The sequence below is a fragment of the Balaenoptera ricei genome, chromosome X, assembly GCF_028023285.1.
Source record: "Balaenoptera ricei isolate mBalRic1 chromosome X, mBalRic1.hap2, whole genome shotgun sequence".
Lineage (NCBI taxonomy): Eukaryota > Metazoa > Chordata > Mammalia > Artiodactyla > Balaenopteridae > Balaenoptera > Balaenoptera ricei.
In genome coordinates, this window is record NC_082660.1 from 96,334,718 (window position 1) to 96,347,692 (window position 12,975).

Below are 12,975 nucleotides of genomic sequence, written 5' to 3' on the forward strand. Positions count from 1 at the left end.
ATGGTTTTGGAAAAAAGAGAAACTTTGAAATACTGACCTATCATCATCTAAATATTGACACTCTCCTGTACTTCATAATGCCAGCAATCATCATCTAAATATTGACACCCTCCTGTACTTCATAATGCCAGCAATATGTAGTATATGCTGTAAATAGCATATAGAATACAGAAAATATTAAATAAAATGTGTGTTTCTATGCAGTGGCTAGGCAACACTTTATAGTTTGAAGTATGATATATAAATTATGTTCAATATGTAAAATTTCTGTTTCAAATTAAGACACCAGACTAGAAGGCCGTATCACAATTTAACTGACAAATGTGTTTTGCCAATTTTACCGAAATTACATAAGGGATTGCCAAATATAAACACAAAGTCTCACATATTTAAGTTATGTAGCAAGTTTATAATTTTCATGTTGTGAAATTACATTGCAAATCTAATTCTTATTTTTGTCATTTCAGTTCTTTAAAACTTACAGTTTCCTTGGAATTACTCTTTTGCAGTTGAGTCGTTCTTCACAGCTATAAGTGAAGTGAGGAAAGAGATTGAAGACTTGCAGTATAGGGAAAAAAAGCGCATTGCAATTCAGGGGATAATTACTGTTATAAAGTATGTCCCCTATAGCGGTGCAACTGAAAGTGCCTCAGCATCTGAAACACTACGGGTATGGTGCCAGAGAACTAATAGTATATCTCTGAAAGCACTGTGTTTATAATCGCAACTGGTATCTTGTAAATTTCATTCAGAACTCACATGTATTAACTCTTAATGATGTAAACCTAAAAGGAAAAAAATCATTTTTAGTTTGTTTCCTTTTTATGTCATTTATTTTGGAGCAGTCTGGGCTGCCCTCAAAACTTGGTATCTTGTTTGTGTTTTCTAATGTAATATGAGCCTATCATGATTGTCTTTATTTAAATTTCCAGGTGGTATATATGGTTATGTTTTTTTCCTTCCTTTTGTCTAGGCCAAAGGAATAGGCACACTCCTACCAGGAGTTTTTAGCTCTATTGTCAGTCTTGGCAGTTCTACCCAGGTTCTATAAGAGGTAGCAATGACTCTTGTAGGATAAATGCTACAGAAGAGGCCACTTCTAGAATCTAGGCAAAATCAAGACAAATAAGTTAATTTTTCCATGAGCTTATCTTTTTAAAAGTTATTTCTAAGATTACTGTTCTTACGGAAATAAGCATCTAATCCAGCTTTACAGTTATACTAGTATAAGAAGGACTTTTATTAAAATATTTTAATAGCAGATGGATTAAGATAAATCAACTTTATAAAAGCATTGTTACGATTGCAAAGTTTTGTCACAACTCTTAAGTTATGAAAAATGGGTAAACTAAAATTATAGAGTCTTTTAAGAGAGAAATAATTTTTGTGAATCAGTTTTGAACGTTTTCTTCAAATTTTTGGTTTTAGAATGCTGACCGACCCTCAACATCCCAAGCAGCTAGAAGAGAAAGTCAAAGTCAAGAAAGAGATGGAAAACCTCAAGTTGATGGTCCTGTGAGTTCTCAGTGTTGTCATACTACATCTGCAAGTTTGAGCCCTCCCAAGAAAAAAAGAACTCTACAAGGACCGTAAGTCATTTGTATTACGTATATACATGGCATATACTTTTTAATTTGTTTCTATCCTGTAAAATGAGCAATTCTACTAGAAGTTGTATTAGTTTTCTAGGGCTGCCAAAGTCCAAGACCAAGATATAGGCAGGGTGGGTTCCCTCTGAGGGCTATGAGGAAGAATCTGTTCCATGCATTTCCCCTAGCTTCTAGTGGTTTAGTGGCAATCTTTAGCATTCCTTGGCTTATGGAAGTATCACCCCAATCTCTGCCTTCATCTTCATGTGGCATTCTCCCTGTGTGCATATGTGTCCAAATTTTTCTTTAAGGACACCAGCCATACTCGATTAGGGACCCACTCTGGAGTACTGGTCTACTTTAGTATGAACTCATCTAAACCAATTGCAACCAAATAAAGTCATATTCTTAGGGTCATTGAAGATGTAATTGGTTACATATTGGTAGTCACAGTGATATTTGGTGGGGACATAATTCAATCCATAACAGTCTGCCCTCTAAAAATTCATGTCCTTCTCACATGCAAAATACATTCATCCCATCACAACATCCCCAAAAGTCTTAATCTATACCAACATCAACTCTTAAGTCCTAAATATCATATAAATCATGTATGGATGAGATGCAGGGTAATTCATCCTGGGGCAAAATTCTTTTCCATCTGTGAACCTATGAAACTAGACATGTTTCATTCTGTCCAAAATACAATGGTGGGACAGACATAGGACAGGTATTCCCATTTCAAAAGGGAGAAACTGGAAATAACGGAGTTATGGATCACAGAAACCTTGTTGAAACCTAATTAGGCAAATTCCATTTGGCATTAAGGCCCCAGAATTATCCTCCCTGGCAGAATACTGTGTCCTCTGGGCCCACTGGGATGGCAGCCCCACCCCCTTAGCACTGAATGGTGGTCTTGCACTCTGGAACTGGGAAGGTGGCCCTGGCTTCTAGAATTGAGGAGGTGTCCCTGCCCTCTAGAACTGAGGAAATGGCCTCACCCTCAGGGTCATTTTTCCCTTTTCTTGAAGGATAATACTTGGTCACAGCTGGATATCTCTAGCAGCTCATTTCCTGACTGCAGAATCCCAGAAGTCCAATGGAATTGCATTCCTTCGTTTCTTCCCACCTATGTTTCTTTCAGTCAAAGCTAACAGCATGCCTACTGAGATGGTTGACTGGATCCACAAATCACAGTCTCTTGGTCAAATGGTTGTCTAGCAATGCCCTTAGTGTTCTTTCCAAAGCAAGCTTTCTTATGTTTTGCAATATGGATAGGCTTAGAATTTTCCAAGTATTGAAATTCTGGTTATTTTTTTCTTAACAATTCCCTTTTCAACTTTTCTCTCCCCTCTCATATGTTACTATAAGCAGCAAGGAGAAACCAGGCTGTGCCTTCAATACTTTGCTTAGAAATCTCGTCATCTAAATATGCAAGTTCATCACATACAAGTTTCACTTTCTATCCAACAGAGCACAATTCAGCCATGTCCTCTGCCACTTTATATCAAGGATTATCTTTCATCCAGTTTCCAATAACACGTTCCTTATTTCTGTCTGAGACCTCACCAGAAGCACCTTTTACATTCATATTTCTAGTTCTGTTCATGACAATGAGTGTATTCTCTAAGACTGCAGAAACTTTCTCTACAACTCTTTTCTTTCTGCGCCCTCAACAGATTCTCCTTCAAAATCCATATTTCTACCAACATTCTCTTCAAGGCTATCTAGGTTTTTTCTGTTATGCACCTCAAAACTCTTCCAGCCTGCACTTAATACCCAATTCCAAGCCACTTCCACGTTTTTATGTATTTGTTACAGCAGCACACCACTTCCTGGTACCAAAATCTATTACTTTTCTAGGGCTGCTATAACAAAGTACCAGAAACTGTTTGGCCTATACTATAGAAATTTGTCTCACAGCTTTGTAAGTCCAAAATCAAGATGTCAGCAGGGTGGATTCCTTTTGAGGGCTGTGAGGAAGAATCTGCCCCATGCCTCACCCCTAGCATCTGGTGGTTTGCTAGCCATCTTTGGCTTTCCTTGGCTTGTAGAAACATCACTCCAATCTGTATCTGTGTCCAAATTTCCCCTTTTGATAAGGACGTCAGTCATGTTGGACTAGGGGCCCACCCTAATCCAACATGACCTCATCTTAACTAATTACATCTTCAGTGACCCTATATCTAAATAAGGTCACATTCCAAGATACTGGTGGTTAGGACTTCAACATGAATTTTGAGGGGACACAATTCAACCCATAACGGAAGCTCTCTTATCTGCCATGCTCAGCATGGACTAATTGAACGTGAGTTTAAAATGGGGAATTACAAAAAAATAAACACTTTTTGCCTCTCTTTTTTTTATTCTACGGATAAGAGAGATCATACAGTATTTGTCTTTCCCAGTCTGACTTATTCCAGTTAGCATAATAACCTCAGGGTCCATCCATGTTGTCACAAATGACAAGATTTCATCTTTTTTATGGCTGAGGAGTATTCCATTGTATATATCACATCTTTATCCATCCATCTGTTGATGGGCTTAGGTTGTTTCCATATCTTGGCTACTGCAAATAATGCTGCTGAGAACATAGGGGTGCATATATCTTTTCAAATTAGTGTTTTCGTATTCTTTGGATAAATACCCAAAAGTGAGATAGCTGGATCATATGGTAGTTCTGTTAATTTTTTGAGGAATCTCCATACTGTTTTCCATAGTGCCTGCACCAATTTACATTCCGACCAATAATGTAGGAGTGTTCCCTTTTCTCCACATCCTCACCAACACTTGTTATTTGTTGTCTTTTTGATAATAGCCATTCTGACAGGTGTGAAGGTGTGAGGTGATATCTCACTGTGGTTTTCATTTGCATTTCCCTGATAATTAGTGATGTTGAACATCTTTTCATGTGCCTGTTGGCCATCTGTATGTTTTCTTTGGAAAAATGTCTGTTCAGGTCCTCTGCCCATTTTTTAATCGGGTTGTTTGGTTTTTTTGAGGCTGAGTTGTATTAGTTTTTTAATATATTTTGGATATTAACCCTTTATGGGATATGTGATTTGCAAATATCTTCTCTCATTTGGTAGGTTGTCTTTTCATTTTATTAATGGTTTCCTTTGCTGTGCAGAAGCTTTTTAGTTTGATGTAGTCCCATTTGTGTTTATTTTTGGTTTTGTTTCCCTTCCCTGAGGAGACCTACCTAGAAAGATTATGCTAAGACCAATGTCAAAGAACATACTGCCAATGTCGTCTTGTAGGAGTTTTATGGTCTCAGGGCCTACATTCAATTCATTTACCCATTTTGAGTTGATTTTTGTGTGTGGTGTGAGATTATGGTCCATTTTCATTTTTTTGCATGTGGCTGTCCAGTTTTCCCAACACCATTTATTGAAGAGATTCCTTCCCCCACTGTATGTACTTTGCTCCTTTGTTATAAATTAATTGTTCATTTATGTATGAGTTTATTTCTGATATCTCAATTCTATTTCATTGATTTATGTATCAGTTTTTCTGCAAATACCGTGCTGTTTTGATTATTATAGCTGTGTAATATAGTTTGAAATCAGGAAGTATGATACCTCCAGCTTTGTTCTTTTTTCTCATGATTGCTTTGGTTATTCACGGTCTGTTTTGGTTCCAAATAAATTTTAGAATTCTTTGTTCTATTTCTGTGAAAAATGCCTTTGGGATTTTGATAGGGACGGCAGTGAATCTGTAAATTGTTTTAGGTGATATGGACATTTAAAATTGGGAAGCGTTCCCTCCTCTTCAATTTTTTGGAAGAGTTTGAGAAGGATAGGTATTAAATCCTCTTTGAATGTTTGGTAGAATTCACCTGTGAAGCTGTCTGGTCCTGGACTTTTGTTTTGGAGGGAGGTTTTTGATTACTGTTTCAATCACTTTACTAGTGATCAGTCTATTCAGATTTTCTATTTCTTCTTGATTCAGTCTTGGAAGGTTGTATGATTCTAAGAACTTGTCCATTTCTTCTGGGTTGTTCAATTTGTTGGCATATAACTGTTTCGTAATATTGTCTTATAAGCCTTAGTATTTCTGTGGTATCTGTTGTTATTTCTCCTCTTCCAGTTTTTTAAAAAATTTATTTTTATTTATTTTGGCTGCCTTGGGTCTTCGTTGCTGTGCGCGGGCTTTCTCTAGTTGCGGCGAGCGGGGGCTACTCTTCATTGCAGTGCGCGGGCTTCTCATTGCGGTGGCTTCTCTTGTTGCGGAGCATGGGCTCTAGAGCGCAGGCTCAGTAGTTGTGGCGCACGGGCTTAGTTGCTCCGTGGCACGTGGGATCTTCCCGGACCAGGGATCAAACCCACGTCCCCTGCATTGGCAGGCGAATTCTTAACCACTGTGTCACCAGGGAAGTCCCTCCTCTTCCATTTTTGATTTTATTTATCAGAGTCTTCTCTTTTTTTCTTAGTCTGGCTAAAGGTTTCTCAAGTTTGTTTATCTTTTCAGAGAACTGGCTCTGTTGGATTGATCTTTTCTATAGTTTTTTGTTTTTAGTCTCTATTTCATTTATTTCTGGCCTGATCTTTATTACTTCCTTCCATCTACTGACTTTGGGCTTCATTTGTTCTTCTTTTTCTACTTCCTCTAGATGTAAGGTTAAATTATTTATTTGGTATTTTTCTTGTTTCTTGAGGTAAGCCTGTATTGCTGTAAACTTCCATCTTAGTACCACTTTTGCTGCATCCCTTAGATGTTGCTTTGTTGAATTTTCATTTGGATTTGTTGTCAGGTATTTTTTGATTTCTCCTTTGATTTCGTCACTGACCCAATAGTTGTTCATTAGCATGTTGTTCAGTGTCCACACATTTGCGATTTTTTTTAGCTTTCTTCTTGTAGTTGGTTTCTAGTTTCATACTATTGTGATCAGAAACGATACTTTTGAAAAGATATGATTTCAAATCTTTTAAAATTTATTGAGAGTTGTTTTGGATTCCAATATATGGTCTGTCCTTGAGAAAGTTTCCCATGCACTTGAGAAAAATGTGTTTTCTGCAGCGTTTGGATGGAATGTTCTATACAAATCTATCAAATCCATCTGGTCTGATATTTCAGTTAAGGCTACTGTTTCTTTGTTGACTTTCTGTCTGAATGATCTATCCATTGATGTAAGTGGGATGTTAAAGTTCCCTACTATTACTGTGTTGTTGTCAATTTCTCCTTTTAAATCTGTTGATAATTGCTTTCTGTATCTTGGTGGTCCTAATGTTAGGTGCGTATATATTAATCACTGTTATGTCTTCTTGATGAATTGTCCACTTTATCATTATATACTGTCCATTGTCTATTGTTACCTTTTTTGGCTTGAAGTCTATCTTGTCTGATGTGAGTGTGGCTATACCTGCTTTCTTTTGGCTGCAATTTGCTTGAAGCATCATCTTCCATCCCTTTACTTGGAGTTTATGTTTGTCCTTAGAGCCGAGATGAGTCTCCTGGAGGCAGCATATAATTGTGTCTTGTTTTTTAATCCATCCAACCACTCTGTCTTTTGCCTCATGAATTCAATCCATTTACATTTAGGGTGATTATTGATAGATGAGGACTTAGTACTGCCATTTATTCTTTTGTTTTCTCATTACTCTATATCTCCATTGTTTATTTTTCCTTGTATTTCAATCTACCATTTTGGTTTGGTGGTTTTCTATGATGTTTTTCTCAGTTTCCTCTTTTTTTATGTTTTCTGTCTCTGCTTTAGATTTATGTTTTATGTGTTAGGTTTGTATACAACATCTCATAGATAAAATAGTTCCTTTTCTGCTGATAGCATCTTATCTTCATTTACCTATATAGGTTACGTCCTTTTCCTCATCCCTGTTCGTGTTTTTGTTTCTCAAATTACCCCTCTTTATGTTGTGAGTTTGTTACCAAAGTGAAGTAGCTATAGTTATGTTTTCTTCTTTTTTCCCCTTTAACCTTTATGCTATAGTAAAATGTTAAAAAACCTATTCTGGGGACTTCCCTGGTAGTCCAGTGGTTAAGACTCTGCGCTCCCAACACAGGGGGCACGGGTTCAATCCCTGGTCGGGGAGCTAAGATCCCACATGCCATGAGACATGGCCTAAAAAATTTAAAAAAAACAAAAACAAAAACCTATTCTGATATAGAGTTACAGTTTTCTGATTCTGTCTATTTATTACCTTACTCAAAGTTTTGTGTCCTTTTTTGCCTTTTTGTTTCTGGTAGAAGAGTTCCTTTCAACATTTCTCATAAGGCAGATCTAGTGTTAATGAGCTCCCTCAGCTTTGTTTGGGAAACTCTTTATTTCTCCTTCATATCTGAATGATAACTTTGCTGGATAGAGTATTCTTGGGTGGCAGTTTTTATCTTTCAGTATTTTGAGAATGTCATTCTACTCCCTCCACTGACCTGTGGAGTTTCTGCTAAGAAATCTGCTGATAGCCTAATGTGGGTTCCTTTGTGGGTTACCATCCTTTTCCCCCTGCCTTTAAAATTCTTTCTGTGTCATTGACTTTTGGCAGTTTTAGTATAAGGGGTCTTGGAGAAGGTCTTTTTTTGCATTGAGGCAATTAGGTTTTCTCTTAGCTTCATGGACTTGTATATCCATTTCCTTCCCCGGACTTGGGAAATTCTCAGCTATTATTTCTTTAGATAAACTCTCTGCTCCCTTCTCCCTCTCTTCTCCTTCTGGGATGTCCATTACCCTACTATTGCCCTTCCTAAAAGGGTCAGCTAGCTCTCGTAGAATTTACTCATTTAAAAAAATATATTTTAATTCTCTTTCCTCTTCTACTTGTATCATTTCTATATTTCTATCTTCAAGCTCACTAATTCTCTCTTCCATGTGGTCTGCTCTATTTCCAGTGCTTTGTAATGCATTCTTCAACTCGTTTACTGAGTTCTTCAGCTCCAGAATTTCTGATTAGTTCGTTTTAGTTTCAGTCTCTTTGGTAAAGTATTCCTTTTGTTCATTAATTTTATTCCTGAACTCACTGAACTTTCTGAGTTTTCTTGTAGCTCACTGAGTTTTATAATAGCCATTTTGAATTTTCTATCAGTTAGATCACAATATTCTGTGATTTTGTTTGGTTTCTGGAGAATTGTCATTTTCTTTTTGTGGTACAGTGTTACTGTGGTTCTTCATGGTGCTTGATGAGTTGTTCCTCTGCTAGCTCATTTCAAGTGGCAAACACCTTTCTTCTTTAGGTAAAGCTTTTTTTTTCTTGTTTCTAACAATTCAACAGGTTAGGCCCTTCTTTTATCTTCCAGTAGGTGGTGCTGTACCACAAGTTTTTGGTTTCTCTTACCTGAGCTCCCTCTGGTTATGTTTGACAGTCAGCACTTTCCACTTTCCACCGCCTCCGTCAGAGGTATCAGCCAGTGCCCTAGTTGTCACTGCTTATGCCTCCAGTGTCGTTGGTGCCATGCTGCTGCTAGTGTGGCTGGTGTCACTGCCTGGCGCACCAGGATGGTGGACAATTCTGCCATGTTTAGGACCTCCTGAGTTGCAGGCACTCCCACTGCAGGATGGGAGATAGCTCAGGTGGCACAGGAACCTCTGCTCTGTTCAGTATTGTCAGGTTTGAGGACTCTGCCACTGTAAGCAGGGGGCGAGGGAAGAGAGTCATGGGCACCTCCACAGCTGGAGAGACAGGGTCCCAGACCCTACTGCCACTGCTGCCCAGTTATCTGTGGCTGTGGGCACCACTGCAGCCAGGAGGCCAGAGTTGTATTCACCGCCTCCCCTGTCGCTACTGGGTTTTCTGGGACTGCAGGTTCAGTTGCCATGGCTGGTGGACCAGGATTGCAGGTACCACCTCCACTGTTCCCCAAGTTCCACCTCCTCTGTGTGTTCTAGTCCACCCACCTTTAGGTGTACAGATATGTGGAATTCTCCAGTGTCCTGGTGTGTTGGGCAGAGGCACTTTTGTTGAGTCGTGGATGTTTTACTGATAGTAGATAGAAGGAGAGAGACAAAGAGAGCGTCTCCCTTTGCTGATATCACTGCTGATGCTGATATCACTCTCCATTCACTTTTAATGGAGTTAATGATACAGATGGTCCCCAACTTATGATGGTTCAACTTATGATTTTTCAACTTTACAATGATGCGAAAGCGATACACATTCAGTAGAAACCATACTTTAAATTCCGAATTTTGATCTTTTTCCGGGCTAGTGATATGCAGTACTATACTCTCTTGTGATGTGGGGCAGTGACAGTGAGCCACAGCTCCCAGTCAGTCTTGCGATCACAAGGGTAAAGAACTGATACAATCATTCTGTATCCAGACAACCATTCTGTTTTTCACTTTCAATACAGTATTCAATAAATTACATGAGATATGCAACACTTTATTATAACATTGGCTTTGTGTTCGGTGATTTTGCCAAAGTGTTGGCTATTTTTGTAAGTGTTCTGAGCACGTTTAAGGTAGGCGAGGCTAAGCTATGATGTTTGATAGGTTAAGTGAATTAAATTCATTCTCAAGTTACGGTATTTTCAACTTACAGTGGGTTTATTGGGATTTAACCCCATCATAAGTTGAGGAAGATATGTATTTGGGGCTTATATCAATTTTTATACTATTTGCTTAATCAAATAGTTTTAATTATTCAATTTCCCCTCTTTTAATTTGATAGGTATATATTCTTCAGTGGTCACGCTATAAATTACAACCTGAACACTTGACTTATTGTAGTTAAATACAAATTATTTTACCATTTCCTGATAATGCTAGATCCTTAGAACACTTCAATTCCATTTGTCTCCATTTTCATTATTTTTGCCTTGTATTTTAATTCTACATATATTTTAAATTCTGTAGGACATTATTAGTATTGTTTTTCTTATACAGTTAGCTTTCAGTTATATTTAACCACACTGTTTTTGGTTCTCTTCATTCCTACTTGTATTTTCATGCTTCTCTCTGGGATCATTTTCCTTCTGACTGAAGAATTCCTCTCAGCATTTATTTCAGTACAGCTTGCAGATGATATATTCTCTCTTTCTGTTTGTTTAAAAGCATCTTTATTTCACCTTTACTTCTAAAAGGATATTTTCACTAGGTTGCAGATTTTTTTAAATGTCTGATTCTACCGTTTTATCGCTTTCATTGTTTCTATTAAGAATCAGGCTAATGTCTTCTAATTGCTCCTTCAAGGATATTGCGTCCTTTTTCTCTGAGTGCTTTTAAGATTTTCTCTTTGATTTTCAACTGTTTAAATATGATGTGCCAAGGAGTGGTTTTCTTTGTTTTATACTACTGAGCTTCTTGAATCTGTGTGTTGATATCTTTCATCAGTTTTGGAAAACCATCTGCCATTATCTCTTCAAATATATTTTCTTCCTCATTATTTCCTCTCTTTCCATGATCCCTATTTCACATATGTTAGCACTTCTAACTGTGACCAACAAGTTTCTTACACTGCATTCTTTTTTATTCATATACATATTTCATTTTTGTTTTTGATTCCATGTTTCAGTTTGGACCTGTCACTCCATTTACTTTTTCACTATGTCCAATCTGCTATTAAACCTATCAGTTAGGTTCATTGAGCTCTTGTTGGGTTTCCAACCCAATTAGCTATACTGTGATTCATTTCTAATACTAACTACCCAGACTTAACATCAGACTCTTAAGGGCTTAGTCCTCCACGAGATTGACCTTACTTCAGATGCTAGCCACAGTTCAGCTGGTCCCCAGGCCACCCTCACTTCCAACCAAGTGGCTACAAATTCAGGAGTTCCCATGTCCCCCTCAGAGTCAATAGCTTACTAGAATGATACAAAGAACTCAGAAAAACACTATACTTACAATCACAGTTTTATTGTAAAGAATACAGATCAGGAATAGCCAAATGGAGACACATAGAGAAAGGTCTGAGAGGGAACATGGAGCTTCTGTGCCCTCTCCTTGTGGAATCTGGGCATGTTACTCTATTGGCACGTCATTGTATTTTAAATCCTGGCTTGCTGACTCCAATATCTGTATTACCTGTTGGTCGGCTTCCATTTGTACAATTTATGATAGTAATAAATATGACCATTTAAGAGGTTGTATCAAAGAACATTTTAATCCAAATGGTAGATAGTGAACCGTGGTGCTCTATGTTAGATAGTAAAATGTAGTCAAAATACATCAACTCATTCAAAAGTTGGCACTGAGAAATAAAATATAACAATGGGACATTAAAACTTACTCTTTGCATTCTGTTGGTAATATTTACTCCATAAAGAGAGAAAATGAACCATACCAGGTTTATCTGAATCCTTAAAAATCGTTATCAGTGTCTCCTTCTAAGAAAAGCAGAAGGTATTGTAGGAAAGACTACAATAATATTAACTATAATACTGTTATATAGATGAGGGCATGGCATACTATACAATCTATATGACTTTTATCTAAGGTCAATAAGTTGGTGAAAAAGGAAAAGTCAGAGTACAGCTTATTGCCTCTGACAATTTTTATAATATTCGGCCACTATCCATTATATGTAATGTTATTGTCTCTTCTTTTAGCCATCTTTTCCCTTTCTTTCCTCAGGTATCCTTTTATACTTCTTATATTTTCATTTTTCATCTTTTTTTTTTCAGTTTCCTCAGTTGATACCCGTAGACATTGTATACCTCCACTTCTGTTATGAAGGCCCTCACCTTTAAGACACTTAAGGCATACAAATGAATGATTGTATATGCCAGTAAAAATTCCCTAAGCCACTTTAAAAAAATTCTATACAATATAATGATGCTGTTAGAGTTTGGAAAACTATTTCTTCTATTTATTTCAGATAAAAAAATCACTTTATAACACCATGTATTTAAAAGTATATACATACTGTTTAATGATCTCAAAATACATGTAATTTAACTATTTTTTATTTATTTAAATCTCTCTCAGAGTTGATGTTTTCAGTTTACTAATTTCTAGAAATACCATTTTTCAATACTCAGAAAAAAAGTTAAAATTACAACTATAAAATGTGTTTTTATTTGCTGGAGTTTTATATTGAAATGGATGCAGTCTTCATTCATGAAAGCTAGTTCTTTGTATTCATTAATAACTCATTAGTAAAATAAAGAATACTATTATAAGAGACAAATCTATTGATAAAATAAGTTGAGCAATATTATGTGGCATTCTACAACCTGACACTTCTGTTTTGCTTTATGCTTTTAGTTTTGGGAATACAACAGCAGAAAATGCTCATCATAGAAATATACTGAAAGTTTGTAAGAAGGAAGTCTTTATTATAAGTGCAAGCTTCTCTCCTCAGCTTCAAAATAAGATGCTTCCCTTTTCACTTTTTTTTTCAGTTCAATAAACACTTATTGAGTGGATATTCTGTGGAGATACAAAAAAAATAAAGTCTATATTTTTGTAGAGTTTATAGTAGAAAGTAGTAGA

The 12,975-nt window shown here is 36.8% G+C and overlaps 1 protein-coding gene across 2 annotated transcripts in view; it reads left to right on the forward strand.

The window, feature by feature from the left end:
* The window catches only part of RADX (RPA1 related single stranded DNA binding protein, X-linked), a 62,703-nt gene that overhangs the window by 26,130 nt on the left and 23,598 nt on the right, over positions 1 to 12,975 (forward strand). For both annotated transcript variants that reach the window (XM_059910340.1, XM_059910341.1), the window contains exons 9-10: positions 510 to 670; positions 1,429 to 1,589. In XM_059910340.1, coding sequence (XP_059766323.1) covers positions 510 to 670; positions 1,429 to 1,589 — 322 coding nt within the window. The remainder of the gene's footprint in view (positions 1 to 509; positions 671 to 1,428; positions 1,590 to 12,975) is intronic.